The 21,728-nt window shown below is 44.9% G+C and overlaps 1 protein-coding gene and 1 pseudogene across 2 annotated transcripts; one reads left to right on the top strand and one right to left on the bottom strand.

Moving 5' to 3' along the window:
* Positions 1-5,653: 5,653 nt before the first annotated feature.
* On the top strand, positions 5,654-5,782 carry LOC111545340 (annotated as a pseudogene).
* A 10,536-nt stretch (positions 5,783-16,318) lies between these two features.
* Positions 16,319-21,722, bottom strand: IRF2BP2 (interferon regulatory factor 2 binding protein 2). 2 transcript variants are annotated; one of them, XM_023216232.2, is made up of 2 exons: positions 20,479-21,722; positions 16,319-19,895 (listed from the first exon to the last, which is right to left on the bottom strand). In XM_023216232.2, exons 1-2 carry the CDS (start codon positions 21,530-21,532, stop codon positions 19,180-19,182), a joined length of 1,770 nt encoding a protein of 589 aa, XP_023072000.1. In that variant the 5' UTR covers positions 21,533-21,722; the 3' UTR covers positions 16,319-19,179. The 2 variants fall into 2 exon arrangements, with proteins under 2 accessions (XP_023072000.1, XP_023072001.1); XM_023216233.2 differs by having other exon boundaries at positions 20,527-21,722.
* Positions 21,723-21,728: the final 6 nt, after the last annotated feature.

Below are 21,728 nucleotides of genomic sequence, written 5' to 3'. Positions count from 1 at the left end.
AAAAACCCAGATTGGTTAAGCCAAATACCTCCTTTGTTTTTAATTCCTACACCCAGACCTTTCAATGTTTGAGTATCCTAAGCACTACATCAATTTCTATGTGTTTATTCGCTCCTCTCTCTTCCACTTCTATTCTGCCCTATCCAATTTTCTGCCATCCTCTTAACAGTGATTATTTGGTTTTCAAAACACCCTCTCATGAAATAAAGTTCCATGATTATTAATTGCAATTATTGGACATTATCATATTTGCTATAGCAAGAGATAATCCATGAAGATTAATCAGTGTGAAATGTGCAATTTATGAAAAGACCTTTATACACCCTAAGGAAAAAAAAATTAACACATTAATAAGAGATGAGGTTGCTGGTACATTTGTTACTAGACTCTCCAAAGGTGATCATACATATATCTAGAAATCACCTTGCCTTTGGAATTGGAGCTGCAGATTGAACGTATATATGTGTGGTCTCTGATGTTTCCCATAAACCACACTGTACTGAATTTGAACAATCAACCTGCATCTACAATGGGGCTGTCAATGAGAGTTAACTAACAATGTCACATGGCAGGACACTGAATGTTGTTGAATCACCCTGCTATCTGCCACAGTAGAACCGAGGGACCTATGTGAGTGCCCCTTGAGAAAACCTAAATAAAAATTAGGAAGAGGAAACAGGAATATTCCATTGACTATTTATGTCCGTGCATAGATAGTATGTATTTTAAAACTAAATAATTTATGTTTTCTTTGTGATAGCAATTCCACATTTTATTCAGCATAGCAATCATGACAATTGATTCATAAAAGCAAAATTGCCTAATCAATGGACTAGAAATACAGTCACTGTGAATATAAATTCTTTCCTCTTCTAATGATCCCAAGCTAATCATTTCAGCTCTTCTGGCTCGTTTTCCTGATTAAACCAGGAGAATAACAGTAACATGTGACTCCTGCATTAGCAAGCTAAGCATGAAGAATGAGTATAAACCAGTCTGTAAGCAAAGGGGTTTGGGGGATTTGTATAATCCATTCCATGGCACGTCTTAACTAATATTCCCTGTACTGATAGGGCTAAAAAAAAAAAAAAAAAGTAACTCTCAAATAGCGAAAAGAAGAAAATGGGATTAGAGTTAGATCAGCTTCACTTTATAACTATATATAATTCAAAGCTAGTCGCTCGGCTTTGCCTCAGTTTTTTGTTCTGTAAAAGTCTTTCTTAGAGGCAGTTACGAGGATTAAATGACCCGACAGAGGCAAAACAGCTTTGTAAACCATAAGGCATTTTGTTCAGAGTCAACAGGATGACTTTTTCCCCTCGCACAATTTAGAATTATGTACCTGTTGAGATAGCAACGCCCTCGTTTAATCCCAGCAATGCTTGGTCCCCAAGTGCCTCTCTCACTAGCCCGGAGTGATACTGAAGCCACAAAAACCTCAGCTGTTTTTTTTTTCCTCGTAGTCTTTCTCAGTTCCAACGTGGTAAGCAGGTACCTGGCGTGTGTCTGCTTAGACTGTGGATGGCCCTTGTTCAAAGACTAATGGGAACACCTAGTGTACGAAGCGGCGCGCCGGGGGCCGCCCACACCAACAGGCCGCGCGCTCCGGTCTCACTGTGAGCCAGGAACCGGTGTGCTTTTCTGCAAGGCCGCATCGCCCTCCCTCCCTTGGCTTTCTGTGTGTCGTGCCTGTGCCAGAGACTGCAGTGGCAGAACAGTACAGAGGGAAGAGGCCTAGACAGAGGATGGGGTGGAGGAGGCATTTTACAACTTGTTAAGATGTGAGTCTTCCCACCTCAGCTGTTGGTTTTTTAAACAAAAACAAACTACAGATCAAAATCTCAAAGACAACCCCCTCTTCTGGGCTGCCCCAGCTTGTCTCTAAGCCACCTTCCTCCTTCATTCTTTGTCCCTGCCAAGCCACTAATCAGAACAGCGTGAATCATGCACCTCAGCTCTGGGTGGCTCCCAGCAACATCCCAAATCCGGCAGTTGTAAAGCCAGCTGCTAGGAGTTTAATCCTGTTGAGGTGAGTGCTCCTTCAGGATCAGAGGGAGGAGCAAACAGATCAGGGACAAGGGCATCTGAAGTGAGCATACGTCCACCACCACAACCCCACTCCGCCATGCTGTACTGATACTGCTCTGGTATTCACGCAGGGAGCACCCTTCTTTCCAGGCAGCCCTGCTTTGGAGGCTGATGTGGAGTACTAAGTTTATCTCCCAGCATCCAGTCCATTCCTCAGCCACTCTGCAGCAACCATTTATTGTGGTGGGACTGATCCTATTCCCCATTGCAGGGAAAGACTCCTAACTAGATGCCAGTCAGGGAAATCCCATCCCCTTGCCCTGGGATTGGTTAGGGAATGGGCACACCTGAGCCAATCAGAGCAGAGTTTTTCCTTGCCCACCATGATGATGTCGAGACTGAGCCAACCAGAGGGAAGCTTGGGACTTGTTCTGGGAGGAATGCTCTGCCCTCTTTCCTCTTGGACGTGAGAGAAAGTGCATCATCTTGTAAGGAGAAGGGAAGGCTGCCTGAAGATAGTATCAACACAGCGAAGCCACAGATATGAGAATCAGAGAGAGAAGAAGCTTAAACCTTAAGCAAGTCAGACCCAGGGCCTACCTGACTGTAGATTTTATTAGTTCCCAGAGCCGTTAAGTTCCTAACGTTTAAGCCTATTTGAGTAGGATTTTCTGTGATTTTGCCCTTGAATGCATCACAACGGGTAGAGGCATCATCATCTGGGGAGGCCAAGGGAGAAGGAAAAGGAAACTTGGAAAATGGCCATGATGGTTAATGCTATGTGTCAAATTGGCTAGGCTATGTGCCCGGTTGGCCAAACACCAGTCTAGATGTTTCCTTGAAAGTATTTTAAAATGTGAGTAATATTTAGATCAGTAGACTTCAAGTAAAGCAAATTACCTTCCATAATGTAGATGGGCCTCATCCAATCAACCGAAGACCTTAAAAACAAAGACTGAGGTTTCCCGAAGAGAAGGAACAGGACCTCAAGTTTACAGCATAAATGTCCTACTTGAGTTTCCAGCCTGCAGATTTCAGACTGAAGACTATAGCATGAACTCCACAACAAAATTCCAGCATGCTGGTCTGCTCTACAGATGTTAGACTTTCCAGCCTCCACAATTACATCAGCCAATTCCTTCAAATCGGTCTCTCTCTTTCTCTATCCTATTGGTTCTGTTTATTAGTCAGGCCCTGGAGAGCCCTGACTTATAAGTCGGTGGCACCAAACTTGTTTACTAGGAAGGGACAGGCACTGGTTCAACTGATTTGGTGGCAAAATCTGATTTGGGAGATGATGGGCCGGGATGAGGTGCAGCATCCTAAGCTCCAAGAGTCTCAGACACAGTGCAGAAAATGGTCGGCATTATGGAGCCCAAGATGAGGTAGGAGAGACTCAACAGGAAGCCATGGTATGGTGACAGAGAACCTGGACAGAACGCCATCCCCTAGGAGATGCTGGGAAGAAAACCAGGCAAGCAGCAGAATCCTCTTCACTGCACTGAGGCTTATGGTAGATCTCCAGTCCTAGAAGAGACCTAAGGTTGTGGGGACAGGGCAACCAAATAGAGCTTAGTCATGGGCCAAGGCACAGTCCTGTCCCATGGACTTGCCCAATATGGGCCCAGAGAGGGAAGAAGTAGCTGAGAGGTGTGATCTAGGGGCCTGGAGCCACCTAGAAGCCTTTCCTAAGGACAATAGCCCTGGAGCAGGGAAGGAAACCCAGGGAGCCACATGGGAACTCAGAGTCACAAGATGATCTTGAGACTGGGAGAGGCCCCTCAAAAGTCCACTGCATGCTTGGGTCAGCCTGGGGACTGGGGCGGATGTGAGCCTTCATGGTGGGACCTGGGAGCCCAAAGCAAAGGAGTTTCAGTGTCTCTTTCTCTGCGAACCCATCCCCCTTGCTACCTCTCTCCTGGCACAGTGACTATATCTGCCCCCATGGTGTTTTATAAATGCATTCATTATGGCTCAAGGAAGACAAAGCAGGTAGGCCATAGCTCCCACCTTAGCAACCTTACATTGAATCCTGGCCATACATTGAAATGAGACACTCATTTGTATAGGCCCCCAATTAGTAGCAGAGGTATTTCCAATCTCTTGTCAGATATGCCCAAAGGAACCAGCCTCCTTCTGTTTCTATATTCAGACTTGAATATAGTGGCCTTCCTATGGGGACTAAAGTAAAGGGCAGCTAGCTTGGCAGGTCTTCCCAGCTTTGCTAGGAGGAAGGTTGTGGTTTCTTCTGGTGCCTTTGACCTCCTGGCTCCTACTGTGGACCACATGGCAAACTTGAGCAGAGCATTTCTGCAAGGCAGTGCAGAAACGTGACCCAGTGACTTATAACTGCACCAAAAGCCATGAGAACCACCTCACAGAAAAGGCAGCGTCCTCAGGACGAGCTTAGGATTTGGAAGAATTGTGTTGGGTACATATTTCAGGTGGTCAGAGAAGAGTTCATCAGTAGTCTTGATATTTGTAAAAATGTTGTGTAAGACAAGTAGATTCCCAACTTCATCACTAAAGCAAAGTTCGGGTAGAAAATCCCAAGTTAGACAATAAAAGTCAGCATTTTCACGTTACTTAGGAGTTTGCAGAGCATTTTCATGCTCATAATTCTATAATATAAGCATTAGTGTTCCCTCCATAGCTAGGGTGTGAAGAGCGATAAATACATTTAGTTAATTTAGCATAAAACTGACCTTTGCCCTTGCTGCTAGGGAGAGACAGAACCAAAACCAAAGCAGCCTTAAAATTCTCCAAACCAACCTCTCTCTGGCTCCTAGAACATGGTGTCCTTTCTTTCTTCTCTTCCCCATAGCCAAAAAGGGACCAGAGCTCCCCACAGTGGGGCTCGTAGGAGCCTGAACAGAGCACAGGCATGCAGACTTGCAACTGAAGACTTAGAGCAGAGTCTGCCGAGCATGAGCAGGACAAAGGACCAGAAATTTATTACCTCTGGAAGTGGTGGGGATGGGTTTCACCGAGTAGGGATCTGGAGAGGGGTCTCAGAAGCTTGAGGGTGTTAAATAAGCATTTAAAGAAGATTGGCCAGGCGCTGTGGTTCACACCTGTAATCCCAGCACATTGGAAGGCTGAGGCAGGTGGACTGCTTGAGTTCAGGAGTTCGAGACCAGCCTGGGCAACATGGCGAAACTCTACCTCTACTAAAAATACAAAACTTAGCCGGGTGTGGTAGCATGTGCCTATGGTCCCAGCTACTCAGGAGGCTGAGGCTGGAGAATCGCTTAAATCCAGGAGGCGGAGGTTGCAGTGAGCCGTGATCATGCCACTGCACTCCAGCTTGGGCAAAAGAGCGAGTCTCCATCTGGTTAAAAAAAAAAAAAAAAGAATACTATCAGAGGAACTCTATCCACAGAAGACCTGAGTGGGAAGACTGTGTGAGAGGAAGAGCAGGTGAGGTTAAGTCACCTTCCCAGAACTCTGATGCTTCCTGCTTTGGGATAAATAATAAGACCCCACATATATTAAATCACAGACTCAAGGAGACTTGGCACATTGCTTCATTTAACCCTCACAATGAATTTAAGAAACAGGTACTATTATTATTCCCATCCTACAGATGAGGAGACAGGTTTAGAGACATCAAAGAACTTATCCGTTGTCAGGTGGGATAATCCTTCCCTCTGTCTGGAGGACAGTATTAGGACATGACGATTGGAGTCACATGATATGATTAATATCTGCTGCATAATCAGGACTCACAACACCCTGATTGCTCCTATCTGATTCTTCCTGGCAATCTCTTAAAGAACAAAACATATTTCCAAGGACACACAGCTAAGCTATGGTGGAGCTGGGATTTGAAGGCAGTCCTGCCTTTAACCATGACACTGTCCTATGTCCACTTAGAATCTTTCAAAAAAAAAAAAAGAACTGCTGCTAACATGCTCCTAAGAGCACCCAAGGAGCTGTTAAGTGAGTCTTGCCCTCCCCCTACCGCCCTCTGTCTCCTCCCATGCCAGAAGGTGGAAGACCACAGTGACTGATCAGATGGCAGCAGCACCCGCCTGTGACCCAGCAATCAGAAGCAAGTCCCACCACTGCTGCAGGCTCAGCCTGAGCAAAGCAGTCACCATCCTATGCCACAAGGAGAACTGCTTCCTGCCTACTTCCTCCTGCTTTATCTTAAATACCCCGAAACTCTGCACCTGTAAAAGCATCTCAAGACACATCACCCTTCTGATTGGGACTCTGATGTGGTTAGTTACCATACGCCCTCTGACTGCTTCTTTCTGGTTTTTTTGATCCAGGTCTGTCTGTGTGGACCCTGTGTCCTGGCTGAACAGCATTTGTGGGGTCCCTGTGCTTGCTCAGCATCCCAAAGCCCCTCATATTCCTCTGAGCTCTGCTCTTCCTCTATCCTGTCTGGTCAACCCCACCTCATGGCTGCTACCCTCAGCATTCTCTCCCAAGGTAGGCTATTGGGTTTCCATTGTATCTTATAAATACATTGTTATGGCTCTTTTCTTATTTTCTATTACTTTTCACCATATTTCCCTTGTTGAGATTAGAAACTAAATTTATTCCTTTAACAAATATTTACAGCACACATGATCATGACAGGTGGGTGTACTAGTCTGTTCTCTCATTGCTACAAAGAACCACCTGAGACAGGATAATTTATAAAGAAAAGAGGTTTAATTGGCTCACAGTTCTGCAGGCTGTACAGGCAGCATGGCTGGAGAGGCCTCAGGAAACTTAGAATCACAGCAGAAGGCAAAGAGGAAGCAGGCATGTCTTATGTGGTAGGAGCATGAGGAAGAGAGATACAAGGGGGAGGTGCTACACACTTTCAAACAACCAGATCTCGCGAGAACTTTATCATGAGAACAGCAAGGGGGATGGTGCTAAACCATCAGAAACCATCCCTCATGATCCAATCACCTCCCACCAGGCCCCACCTCCAACACTGGGAATTACAATTCAACATGAGATGTAGGTGGGGACACAGAGCCATACCATATCAGTGGGGGTCACTTTGCCTTTCCTCATAGAGTTTACACTCTATGGCAGCAGTCCCCAACCTTTTTGGCACCAGGGACTGGTTTCATGGAAGACAATGTCTCCATGGACCTGATAGGGAAAGGGTTAATGGTTTGGGGATGAAACTGTTCCACTTTAGATCATCAGGCATTAGATTCTCATAAGGAGTGTGCAACCCAGATCCTTTGCATGTGCAGTTCACAATAGGGTTCATGCTTCTATGAGAATCTAATGCCGTGGCTGATCTGACAGGAGGTGGAGCTCAGGAGGTAATGCTCACTCACCCGCCGCTGACCTCCTGCTGTATGGCCTGGTTCCTAACAGGCCATGGACCCATATGGGGCTGCGCCCTGGGGGTTGGGGATCCCTGCTCTACCACATGCAGGGCCTAGGGTCTGGGGAGATAAAAACTTATAAATTAGTAAATAATACATAACGTCTGATGAGGCAAAGTACTAGGAAGAAAAATAAAAGAGGAACAGAGACTATAGAACGTGGAGTAGCTTAGCATGGATAATTTTATATAGTGCATAAAATATATTATGGTAGCTGAATAATGGCCCCCCAAAATGTCTCTGTTCTAATCTTCTGAACCTGTGAATATATGAAGTCACATGGTAAAAGGGACTTTGCAGATGTGATTAAATTCACCATTTTGAGATGAGATTATCCTAGAACTGCTTAGCTGGGCCCCATGTAATTACAAGGATCCTCGTAAGGAGGCAGGAAGAGCAGTGATGATGGAAGCAGGAAGCTGAGTGATGCAAGGAAGGGACCACAAGCCCAGGAATGCAGGTGACCTCTAGAAGCTGAAAAGGCAAGGAAGTGGCATCTTCCCTGAAGCCTCCCGAGGAAACCAGCCCTGCCGACATCTTAATTTTAGATCATGGCATCCAGAACTGTAAGATAATCATTTGGTGTACTTTTAATCCACTAAGTTTGTGGGATGTTGTTATAGGAGCAAGAGGATGCTAATAGAGGGTGGTCAGGGAAGATCAGGGGACTGATCAGGGAAGATCACCGAACAGGGGACATTGGCATAGAGACTTGAAGGAAATGAGGGAATGCATACATCGATGCACACATCTGAGGGAAGAGCATTCCAAGCAGAGAAGAGCAAATGCAAAGGCCATGAGGTGGGAGCATGCTTAGCAAGGTCAAGGAATACCAGGAAGCTGGCGTGGCTGGCATGAACAAGGACAGGAGCCATGTCTGGGAGGTAGCATGGCCTTGATGGACATTGTAAAGACTTTGGATTTGACTCTGAAGGAGACAGAAAGGCACCAAAAGGATTTGAGCAAAGGAGAAACAAGATCAGATGAATATTTTTAAGGTTTATTCTGGCTGTTGAACTGAGAATAAGTTGCAGAGGACAAGGAGAAACTGGAAGGACAGTCTGGAAGACTGCAACACCCTAGACAAGAGATGATGGTGGTGTCTAGTAAGGAGTGAGATGTGATCAGATTCTGAATACATTTTGAAGGTAGAGCCAAGAGGATTTGCTGATAGATGGGGTGGAGAGTGGCTGAGAAAAAAATCCAAGTCAAAGACCACTCTAAGGTCTATGGCTCAAACAACTAGAAGATGGAACTGCCATTTTACAAAATGGGAAAGACTGAAAGGAGACTGTGGTGCGGTGGTGTGGGGAGGGTGGGAGGGAGATCAGAAGTTCAACTTTGGACATATAAATGAGAGATGTCAATTAGATATGCAAGCAAACAACTGAGCAGGTAGCTGGATATACAAGGCTGGCACTCAAGGACGAAGGTCTAGGCTAGAGAAATAAAACTGAAAGTCAGCATATAATGTTATTTCAAAACCATAATTCTGGATGAGATTGCAGGGAGTAAGTGTAGACAGAGAGAGGAAAAAAAAAACCCATCAGAGGACTAAGCTTAGGGGCACTCCAAGTGAGATAATGAGGAAGCAGTGAAAGAACAGCCAGTGAGGCGGCAGAATGAAGAAAGTGGTTTCTGGAAGCAAACTGAACATACTGTTTGTTAATACCTTTATATTTAAGGTCAGAGAGAGGTGGAGCTGGAAGTTAAGAGTAAGCAGTCTGACCCCAGAGGTCATGTTATACACACCATGAGATGTATGTGTAGAGTGAGAGTAAGTGAACCAATGAACGAATAAGTGAATGAATGAATGGCTATGACCAGATGTTGGTTCCTTCATGTAATTTTTCCTCTCCAGTCTCTCAACTCTTGCACATGCCATCTCTTTTCCTTTTCAGTTTATTTGTTTATTTAACAATAAATATTGTTATTTATTTTAAAGTGTTTGTAGACATGGTGTCTCACTATGTTGCCCAGGCTGGTCTCAAGTGATCCTCCCACCTTGGCCTCCCAAAGTGCATGGTGTGAACCACCATGTCCAGCTGTCTTTTCCTTCTTAACTGCTTACAATTCATCTTGTTCATGAAGAGTTTCAACCTAATTCCATCCATGTCCTCAACCCCTCAGCAAACATGGCCTAGATGAAAGATCTCTGGCTTGGTCTGGTCATTGCTTGAGACTTAGCTCAGCCAGTATTTGTTACTGAGACCTTGAATCAATTCCTTCCAGTGCTACACATTTGTGGCGACAAACCCAATTCTTCATGACCTCTGAAGACTTACTCATGAATCCAGTGGCTCCTGTGTAAAGAAATATGATTTACATGAAAATTAAATGATTTTTTTTAACAAACACAATGTTTTTATCAAGGTCAAAATCCAATGAAGATGCTCTTATTTCCCATTATATATCATTTTTATTGATTCCTTATTTAAACAAATCTTAACAAAAATGAAATATGTTCAAACATATTTTCAACCCACTCACCCCCAGCTGCTACCAGTCACACAAATACCATCCTCACTTTTAAAGTCATAAACAGAGTGAAGTAGACCATTTTGGTGGTTCATAGGCAGGCTGAGCCTTGAGTAAATGAATCTGAGCGTAGGGTGTTTCATATTCTTTGTGATATTTTAATTTTAGTTCCAATAAAACTATACATCCTCCAAAGTGATGATAACTTCAGGAATCTTCTGGTACTGTGATTGAAACCCAGTGGGTACTCTAGGTACAAGACTCTGGCCTGAGACAATGCATTTTCTGTGATGACAGCAGGGGGAGCCCCTTCTCTCCAGTGTTTCAAAGCGATTTGCTATTATTCTGTTTAATATAATAACTGAAAGTCTTTATTTTGGGTGGTAGGCACTCACTGTGCCAATCACCTAATGATGCCCTGTATGACAGCACCTTCTCATGTCTCACTGATAAATGAAAAACCAGAAACCTGTCATAGAGATTACCTAATTTGATATTTTAGCCCCCTCTGAGTCGAGTACAACATATATATACATACACACACATACACACACACATACATATGTATACGTGTGTACATATGTGTGTGTGTGTATGTGTGTGTGTATATATATATATATATATATATATTTTAGATGGAGTCTCGCTTTGTTGCCCAGGATGGAGTGCAGTGTGGCGATCTCAGCTCATTGCAACCTTCGCTTCCCAGGTTCAGGTGATTCTCTTGCCTCAGCCTCCCAAGTAGCTGGGATTACAGGCATGCACTATGGCGCCCAGCTAATTGTTGTATATTTAGTAGAGACAGGGTTTCAGCATGTTGGCGAGGCTGGTCTCAAACTCCCGACCTCAGGTGATCCACCCGCCTCGGCCTCCCAAAGTCCTGCGATTACAGGCGTGAGCCACTGTGCCTGGCCTATTTTTTTTTAATAATTGCAAAACAGACACACAACTTAACTGAATTACCTGAGATGACTGCACAAGGCCCAAGAACATCTGAAGATTTCCTGACCTTTATTCTAGTGGCACTGGACAATTCTGAGGTGTTTTCAGAGAACCCTGAATTTGCATCTCTCAGCATAGTTCCCTCTCAAAGGTCTTTGTGAAGGAGCAGAGCCACTGAAATTGCATTGCTGCTGTGTCAAGACAGTCACAGGAAAAGAGCAAGAATTTCCTAGGAATTGCATTGCAACCCGAAAAAGCTTCCAGATTCCTCAGTAACATATATAAAGAGTAGACTGTATTGCACGATTTCCATCTCAAGCTTCTAAATGGTTTTTGTGCCTATTATCTAGAAAGAAAAATATGTTGGTGAAGGAAGTCTTTGGGGTAGGGTTGTGTCTAGGAATTCACAAGCCTGAAGCAAGGCTTTATTTTTTTTAGCCTCCTATCCATTCACCCGTTCATTCACTTTTAAACAAAACTATTATACATTACTTAATCCACAATCTAGTTGCTACTTCTGGTAGCCAGCACCCTGCCCCCCCACCTCCAAAGCTGGTGATGGAGAAACAGTTTAATGTCAGTTTTTAAAGTGACAGGGGTCATATTGTTTATTTTTTGAGAAAATACTGCACAGTATTAAAGGGAATAATTAATAAAAATCAGCAGTTAACTAATCGGGTAGAACCTCAGGTGCACAACAATGCTATGATCAAAGAAAAATTTTTTCTTAAAATTTAAATAAAAGTTTCTTGATGGAAAGTAAACTGATTCCAGGCAGTCAGTTGTTACAGTACTCTGGGCAGTTCCCATAGGGGCATGTCCTGAAGTTTGCTTAATAAATACATTTTTATTAGCATGCACCATCCATTAGTGCTAACACAGATGCTTCTTAAACATGCGTGTTTACTTCACCAGCACGGAACATTTGGCTTATTATAGCTGCAGCCAAAAAAAAAAAAAAAAAGCAGCATCATGATTTCCAAAAAGGCAGTGACATTTGATTTGGGGCAGCTCTTGTCATGCACCATCTCCAACTTGGAAAATCCACCCAGTACAGCCCGGCCAGTCGGGGACCCTTGCAGGCGGCAGCCACGGCTGCTGCTGACGCGCGTTTGATCTTTTCTGGGCCACCGAGGGCTCGCCACACCCCTGCTCTGGCGCGCACGTTCCTCTCTCGGCCTCGCCCAGCAGGAGCCAGACCTTTTACTTTATTTGGTTCACCACGCGGTCTCCGCTCCAGAGAGCGCGCCGGCGGCGGCGCAAGCGGGCCCTCGCGCGCACTCGCACATTCTTCCCCGGGAACGCGGGTGGGGGGCGCGGAGGTGGCCGGGCCCGGGCCGCGGTAGCTCTAATTATAGCCAGGCAGCTGGCGCGCGGGCTCGGCCTGGCGCTCGGGGCCAGGACTGGGCGGCGGGGCGGGGCGAGGCGCACGGGGCCGTTTCCCGTTTCCGGGCCCGCGCCCCGCCCCGTCCCGTCCAGTCCCGTCCGGTCCAGTCCCGCCCCGCCCGGGGTCGCGGGGCTCCACGTGCGCAGAGCCGGGCGCGCGGAGACTGCGCTGCTCCAGCCCGGGAAAAGTTCTAGAATAGAGGCGCGGCGCAAGTCAGGGGGCCGCCTTGGAAACCGCAGCAAGGGCTCCTCGTGGGCTCCAGGCTGTTGGAGAGTGAGGGAGCCTCCTCCCCTTTCCTTCCCGTGGAGTAAACAGGGCTTGGCAGGGCTAGATTCTTTCTCCATTTAAAAGTGCCATTCTGAACAGCGATACAAAATGAAAAAATAATTTTTTTAAAAAAGAAAGGAAAAGCTACAATTTGACCACTCTGACCAGCCTCCTCCTTCCAACTGGCCTCTTGATTTGTATAAAGATAATGGAGTCTGGCGGCCCCTTTGATGCATGAGTTGCACGCTGGGCATAATGAACTTATTGTGCGAAAGCACTTTGGACTTCGGACTGTGTTCCTATGTCAGAATTTTACTGTGGTTTGTAAGATAAACTGGAAGGAAACAAAGTCGTAGTTAACTCTTGTCAATACGTGTCTTGAACCAAGCAAAGTGACATTTCCTACCTGTGGCTTTGACTTTAAGCTGCACAAAAGGTAGGAGCTAGCCTCTCAGCTGTTTAGAGCCTAGAATGAGATGTCTGCTTAGTAGGTGTTAAATAATAACAGCAACAACCCATATGGTGCTTATTAGGAGAATAGTATTACAAAACTTCTCTAATGACTGTGACCCTCCTGTGAAATTTTGATTTCAGTTGTATATGGGGTACAATAAATCTTTATCTTTTATCACCAGAAAAGCTAATTGAACTGCTGTTTGCAGGCAGAAATAACAAAATGGGGGTAATGGGCGCTCAGCCTGGGCTAAGGCTCTCAACAGCTTTTTTCTGTTTTGCAGCTCACACATACAGTCGCGGCTCAGGCAGACGGCCCAAGCCAAGCCTGTGCCAAAGAAATGCTGATTTAGTCTGACCCAGACAATCTCTACTCCACATTTCACTTCTCTGCAGAACTCTTACTAGTATGGCAAATAATTTAAAAATCATACAATAAGGCAAAAGCTCAGTAATTTGAGGTTCACTTTTAATAAACTCTTTCCATGCATTAAAATAAATTGAGGCCCTTAGCTCTGGCGAAATGTTGTTTCTGAGTTTTTAATTCCACCCCCCTACCCCGCCCGCCCCAGACATAAATAGCCACATACGCAATTCGAAGTACTCTATTTGAACTAGTACAGATATTTTCTATAATACTGCAGATAAATTTGCAATGACTTAAATATTTATCTGCTAAAGTTGCTGAGTGCCTCCACAACAAAACCGAACTCATTTTTGGTGCATGATGGGCATCTGAACGTTACCTGATGGTGATGATATACTTAGAAATACTAATTGCTAAGTAAAAGTGGTAAGTGATGTGATCTACAGATTATGTAATGTAGTTCATTTCCCCCAAAATGTAAACTATATTTAGAAATATTCAAATGTGACATTATTACCCTATACAGGATGTCTTATCTCAGCATCAAGGGCGTCTGCAGAGCTGCTGGAGGAGGCTCTTTGGATTACGCAATCTAACTTCTGAAAGCCCATTCAAAGGATGAGAGCAACGGGTGCGCTGAAGCTCTCAATTTAAACTAGGAATCTTGTAGTCTAGTGTCTAGACTTATCTGACCTGGCAGAAATCATCTCCTAGAGGCTTTTCATGGCTGATTTTGTGATATTTTACTTGCATTGAAGATTTATTATTCCATGTTTTGCGTTAGTGTGAGTCATCCAGTACTATTCTATTTTCCAAATAAATGTTTGTCTTACAGAAGAAACTTTATACCATTTTAATAGGGTTGTTTTACAAGGAAATTTTACTCAGTTGGTTTTTGGATTAAAAATAAAGGAACAGCTTTTAAGATACTATGTCTAAATGATTCTCAATAATGATCTGTGGTATAGTTACTTTTTGCCCTCAAATACCTTTTCTGTGGGTTGTATGGATTGTTTTATGCTGTGCCAGGCAGATGTGCACAATTTTCTGATAAAAACCAGTGCAAACACAGACTTTGTATTCTATAATCTTTTAAAGAGGCAAGTTACACTTCAAATCAACAAATCAGAGAGCTGTTTCCAATCAAGCATTTTAGGTTAAGTTGTATTGACACGGGGAGGGAGCAGATGATACACTAATGAGTTAAAACAATGTTCACTGTTAAATTAGGTATAAATTAATGTAATAACTAGGGGTAGTGTGGGTTATCCCTGACAAATTATGGATTTATCTGAGGATTAATGGAGGAATCCAGATAATCCATAAATCTACTCATTTTCTATCTAACCTCTTAACGAGTAATTTATAAATTGTCTATTTGTGTGCCTTTTAAGTTACAGTGAGGGGTTCACACATATTAAGGAAAATGCAGGCTGTCAACAGAAACAGCCAACAAGAGATCTAGATAGTTTGTAGTCTGGAAAGTCACACCTGTAATTTTTATTTGATTGTAGTACTATTGCTGTCAGAGGCCTAACCAGTGGCACTGAAAGAGTTAAAACAGTCCCCACCCCCACCCCCGATTTCTAGAACCCCAGATGATAAATTGGGTAAATATGTATTCCATTCATTGGTGCATCTGACCTTGGGTCTGTGACAGAGGAAAGGCGTGTCTTCTCATACTGTTCCCTATGAACAAAAGGCAAGCAAATGAGGGTGACTCAGGACTTCTCGTGGCCTACACACGACTGAACATTTTTCTGAATGATTCCACGTATACACTTAGGAATCAGGAAGAGAAACATTTTACTCTTCACTAACCAAATAAAACCATCTATAAATCATATGCAAAACAACTTTGAGTAAAGAGGGGCTTAAAAGTCTAGGAATTAAAAAAGGATTTCCATAGTTTCCTTTTAACCCTCCCTCAACTCCCCTTTGGGGAATAAACAAAGACATCTGCCACATCAAGAGTCCGGTTTGTTTTCTTAACTGAAAACGAAATGCAGTCATTAAAGTGTATCTTTGGGAAGAGGTTTTGAAATGTTGAAAATTACTTCTACAAGCTGCACTATTTTCAATTTCATTAAAAATAAAATTTAGCACTTTTGTTTTAAAAAACTGAAGTTCATCCTATTTCTTTTAACCTAGTTATTACATGAAAAATTGTTTATTATTATCTATAACTTGCTAAGAATATGGTTTCTTGCAAATGACCTTAATGGCCTAATAATGAAAAACTATTAAAATATATATAGTGATGGGCCCCCTCCTAGTCACTGGACCACCCCTAGTGTAAATGTATTAAAGTCCACATTCACTGCTGCTGTTTAATTTAAAACATATAGTAGTAACTCTATGTATATCCTAGCCTCAAACTCTTTATAAGTTTCACAACTTCCTTTCATAGAGAAGTCTGCCAAGCCGTTAATCAATAAAAAGAGTAAAAGCTGCAACATCTAGGAAATTTCTTACTATATGAGAGTAGCCAGTAAAATGTGTCTCAGTGCTTTCTACCTTTTATCTCTCTTTATAAATTTAGGTTTCAGGATATCAATAAAGCTCATACATGGCTTTGGCTTTTTTCATTCCTAAGCTTTCCAAAGTATAAGGCTTTGCTTTTTTTTTTTTTTTTTTTTTTTAATCCCTTTTGTCTTTAGTGCATTTCCTATGGCCCAAGGTTGCTGTTTTATTCCAAAGCTTTCCAAAGAGCAGCTCCAGGTCTTGACAGTCTTTTCAGTGTTGTCACTATCTTCTCCTTCCAATCTACTATTGTAGAATGGCTGGTTCTGCTGCTAGTTGAAAAATAAACAAATGCTTTCTAGCTGTACTTTGTTCAGCTCTTTCATCTGTGTCGTTGCCCTTTCCCCAGTCCCTGGCACTTCTTTTTTATACCATCAGTTGCCTTTTTGTTCCATGTCTTTTATCTCCTGAAGTTCAGGCAAACCCCAACCCCAAACCCACACATCCTTTAGTCACATTGCCATTAGTGATTAAAACAATAGCCATTCTAAGCTTGCTTTAGAAAATTAAAAAAGGCCTCAGAAAATGTTCAGTGCTCCCAATTTTATTTTTATTTAATGCTAAAAGTTAAAGAAAAAAAGGTACTGTAAATCTGACAAATGACAGAATTCAGGTGATATTTCCATAGCGTGATTTTAAAATATAATAATGTTGATATCTGAGATTACACTCACTTCAGTTGACATGAGTTTCATCATATATAGAAAAAGTATCACCTTCAACTTAAAAAAAGTAAAGGTTAAAAGGTGGCACACTTTTAAAATACTTGGTGGCCAAGGGAAGGTATATAGTAAAAGTTGTAAACCATGTGTATGTTCTCATAACTTTAAATGTGAGGCCACATGAAAGACAGTACATCTGTTAAATTCTATAAATTGTTAAAGCAAAAAAGGGAAAGCTTCAACACCCCATCCCCTTATATTTTGAGTATTAAAAGCACAGCTGAAATATTAGGATTTGAAATCTGATACTGCCCATGTACAGTAAGTAGCTTTCTGACATTTTTATCCAGCTGTGGAGAATCTCTGCACTGTCATCAGGTACAACAAAAGATCAAACCCACGTCCCAATGGTAACTTTTTAACTTAAAAGAATGCCAGAAAACCCAGATCAACACTTTCCAGCTATGAGCCTTCCACAAAGGCCACCCAAGGGCCAGTCAGACTCGTGCAGCTCTTATTTTTTAATAGTAGTAACCACAATACACAGCTCTTTAAAGCTGTTCATATTCTTCCCCCATTAAACACCAGTACAGAGAAACCACAGGTTGCCCTTTCCACAGCTGGACAGACTTATCCAAAACAGCAGGATGGTTCTCTATTAATCTTTTTGGAACGCGTATCTGTATTAAGATTGCAAAACATACAGATAGCTACCACAAATTAGGTCAAATGACTGATCAAGTTGTAACATCTATGAGGTCAAATTCCAGTTATAATAAAGTGCCTAGATACACATTTATACAACAGATCATAATAGCTGATTTCTTTACAAATGTCTTTATGGGCATGTAAAATTGACTCTGCATTTCTGCATGTGTGCATTCACATAAGAGAGACCAGTCTGAACTGAGTCATATATACTCCAATTTGGAAAAAAAAGTGTAACAACTGGTTAATCATGCAAGTCTGTTTGTAATATAACAATGACTGGTAACATGAATTCTCGCACAGTAGTAATAATAGGTGCACTCATTAAAAACACTACGAAAAAATACTGTATTTGGTGCAGTATCTGATTTTCAAGTGTTAGTAACTTGACCATTAAAAAATATTTTGAACAATTTAAAAAGACAAACATATAGCTAAAAAAGAATCCAAAGTTGGTAAAAATCTGTATTTTCAAATGAAAATAGAAGCTAGGCTGTGAATCATACACATAAATTCTAGACCTTGAAGCCATAATTCAGCCTAATTATAAGGCCAAGTTACAAACACCTGAACATAGGGATTTAAAAGTGTTCCTGTCAATGTTAAATCATAACAGCACAAAAGAAAAACCAGTATCACTGTGAGACAACTATTTCTAATAATTGATGATTTATTGGTTTTAAAAAAATCATTTTACTGATGCAAAATAGTGATCAAAAGAAATTAGTTTACAAAAAGACTTCTAAAAATATTTTGAGAGGTGGGGCCTATTATATAAAACCCTTAATTTCTTTAATTTCCACTAGTTTATCATTTTTTTCCAGAACAGTATTATTCACTTGGTATTTCAAACATATGTAAGAAGGAAATTACAGGTTTCCTCCACCCACATTTGGGCTGTCACTGATATGCCCAAGGGCAGTCCTGGCAGCACCACGCGGCTGTTACTGTCATTGTACCATACTGTATTCAGCACTCACTAGAAACAGGGTATAGGTGATAGTATCAACAGCAATAGCACTACAGGTAAATGATAAACAAAACAGAAACAAAACCAATCCCACAATCTCCAAGTTCACCTGGACTGTAACTTCTCCTGCAACTCTTTCAAAATAAAGGACAACAGCAACAACAAACAGACCTCTAGGGTGTTTAAAAAGATGAAGTGGCGCTGCAGAGCTGGGCGCTGCTCAAAGATGGCAGTGCCATCTTGTACACACCACCATCCATTATAACCGCCTTCCATCACTGGAATTGTGTCTTATGTAACCAACTAGCATGCAGCATTGTAATCTTACAACTGATCACGTGGACAGTGAACAGCGGTCAACTTTGTCTTTAAAAAAAAAAAAAAAAAAAAAAACCCCAAAAGACCACACAATCCTGAAAATTTCCCAGCAGCACTCTCAGTCATCAGTTATCTCAGGAACTGAACTTTTGAACAAAACAGAGATTCAAAATCTACTTTCCTACTCCTCTGAGGACAATGCTTCAGGGTAAACTGGTATTTCCCAGTGGCATGGCCACTTGACAACATGCCCGTTCACTCATTTCCTTTCCTTCTCCACCACTTGGCCTCCAGCCTGAGAAAGGGGCCAGCAATAAGGAATGACAGACAGTAAGGCAATCTTACAATGTCAGAAAATGTATTTGGCTTTTTTTTTCTTTTTAAAATAAGTGCATACAAATACAGCTAGAAGCATTTCTGATTTGCCAAGTGCTCTAAAAAAGCAGCGCAAGTCACAGCCTACATAGAACGGTAACTGTCACCAGGATAATAAAGCACAAAGATATGCTAATAACGTTAACAAAAGAAAAAAATGCCTTTATAAGTACATACCTTTTGTCGTCAAAAAAAAATATAGAAACACAATGTATTCAAAAAAAATCAAAATTATACAGCCATGTTTATGAAGTCTACATTTCCCTTGTCTTGGATATATATATATATGGAGATATATATACAATTCAAGCAGTTTTAATTAAGGGTAATCATTGGGTTTTTCTGAAACCGGAAAGTCACGAGTCTCTCTCTTTTTTCACTTTCACATCTCCAGCAAGGATGGTTGCAATTTCCCCTTGCATAAAGGCCCAGGGGACATTGGAGCCCACAAGAGGGCATTTTTCCCCACTGGGACAATAGACCTCTCCGCTAGCTCCCTGCTGTTTGATGCTTTGTCTGGAGCAAGGGAAGCAGAACTTGTGCGAAGGGACGGATGGGCACTGCACAAAATGGGTGTCCTCCAGCCGCTCGTGGCAGAGGGTGCAGCACAGCGGGGCACTGGCTGCCAGAGAGGAGTCCGGGAGGCTGGCAGGGTGCACTGGCTCCAGTCCTCCTGTGTTGCCTGCTCCCTGGCCCCCCACCTCTCTGGGGCCCAGCCTTCTTTGGTTCATAGAGGACGGAGAGGGCGGACTGTTGCTATTCCTCCTGGTAGTGGAGTGAACCTGGTTGGCATCTTTTGAGGCATGACTGCCCCCTGCGTTGTCTGCTACTAAGATCAGGGCTGCCATGGGGGACTGGCCATTCTGGGCCGCTTCAGGCGGTGTGGTCCGGTTGGAATGAGGTGAGGCAGTGGGTGGTGGCGGAGACACAAAAGAGGACGTAGGAGTCATGGGGATCTTGAGCCCTTCTGTGGATGTGGACAGCCACGGCTGGGCCTCTCCATTCATCTTAGGGGGCCCGACTTCACCTTCTGGTTCTGGAGAGGGCTTCCTTTTCCTTGCTGTTCTTGCAACTGGAAACACAAAGAAATAAAAGGAAAAAGGAAACATAAATGGCGGTGCACTGAAAGGGATCCTTCTCTTCCTAACCCGAAACAATTCCTCCTCTCTAAAAGCACAGACAGAAAATACTCATACGAGTTTCAGGTGCACATACATGCAACTTGAAACATTTAGGCGTGTGGGGTTCTGAGGCAGTAGACTGAAAATAAAACGGAGCCACTGCAAATGGCACGCTTGTAACTGCCTGTTTTCACACATGCACAAAAGTACCCTAGTTTGCACTGGGCATGTGACTGCTAATGTCCCCCAATAGGTTAAAAGGTGACTGGTGCCCTCATGCTCCCATCCAAGAATGTGCTGGGAAAGGAAAACCCCGTGTCAGAGCGTATCAGCCCAGTCTGACTCATGTCTGTTATGCTGCTTCAGCACATGAACACGTTGCCACTAAGCACTGGTTCCGCCTCAGACAGATCAGGAAGTGGGGTGTTTGTTGTTTCTGAGCTGGGGTAAAATGGTGAATCGAAAGAACCACCCCTCCTCTGCTCTCCGTCCCTTTCTCTCCCCTAGACCCCCTCACTTCACAGCCGCCCCTACCTGCTTTAGACCCGTTGGCCCCGTTGGCCTCGAAACCCAACAACCTGCCTGCAGTCAGGGCCGGCTCCTTCTTAAACTTGCTCTCGAAGGGCCCCGAGTGGCCGTGCTGGTGCAGCGCCAGCAGCGTGTCGCGCACGGTCTTGGGCCTGTTGACCCAGTCCTGCTCTCCAGACCCGCGGCTCTTGCCCGCACCTTCCGCGCTCAGCTCGGCGGCTCCGGCCGCGGTAGACAGGCTGTCCGCCGGGCCCCGGTGCGCAGGCGGCGGCGGTTGCTTCTCCTTGGCTGCCGCCTCGCGCTGCTCGTGCTCCACGGCCGCGCTGCTCGACACGGATGCCGGCCGCTTGTGGGCGCCCAGGTCGGTGGGCTGCGCGGAGCCCAGGCTGGCGGCCGCGGTTCCGGACACCGCGGCTAAGGAGGCGGCAGCGCGGCCGCCGAGGCCGAGCGCGGTGGGCAGCGGCGTGGCCGAGCCGTTCATGAGCGGCACCAGGGTGGGCGGCACGGCGTGGCCGCGCCGCGGGTTCGGGCTCTGGCGATTCAGCTCGGGAGGCTCCTCTAGCTTGGAGAAGCCGTTGGGCACCAAGATGCCGTTCACAGGCGGCGGCTGCGGCGTCGGCGGCTGGGCCAGGCTCGCGGCCGGACGACTGCCGCCGAAGTCAGAGCCGAGGCGCGGGGGCCGCTCGGCCGCGGCCGCCAGGGGGTAGCGCTCCAGGGCCTGCGGCGCGCGCGGGGCCGCCTCGGGGCCGCCATGGCCGAGCTGCTGCTGCTGCTGCTGCTGCAAGAGGATGTCCTTGGCCGAGAGCGGCGGCGGCTTGGAGGCGGCTGGGGCCGCGGCGCCGGGCGGGGAGCGACCCTCCGGGAAGCAGCCGTGCGCCCGCTTGAGCTGCCGCGCTGTCTCGATGACGAACTCGACGCGGTCGGCGCCCTCGTAGTTGACGCAGCCGCGGCACACAGGCTCGGTGAAGTCCCAAATCATGGCCCAGGGCATGCGGGGCAGATCACACAGGTAGCACGACTGCCGCCGGGACGCGGCCGCCACCGCCACCGCCGCGGCCATCTCCGAGGAGCCCGCCGCGCCGGAGGAGGAGGCAGAGGAGGAGGAGGGGGCGCCGCCGCCGCCGCCGCCCCCCACCGGCACCACGCGCGCCCTCCTCCCCCCCCAACCCCGCGTCTCCCCCACCAGCGGCGGCGGCGGCCGCAAAGGCGGCGGCGGCGGCAAAGCCCGCGAAGGCTCGGCGCCCGCGCAGCGCCCC

This window comes from Piliocolobus tephrosceles, chromosome 1 (genome assembly GCF_002776525.5).
Source record: "Piliocolobus tephrosceles isolate RC106 chromosome 1, ASM277652v3, whole genome shotgun sequence".
Lineage (NCBI taxonomy): Eukaryota > Metazoa > Chordata > Mammalia > Primates > Cercopithecidae > Piliocolobus > Piliocolobus tephrosceles.
This window is presented reverse-complemented; position numbering and strand designations above follow the sequence as displayed.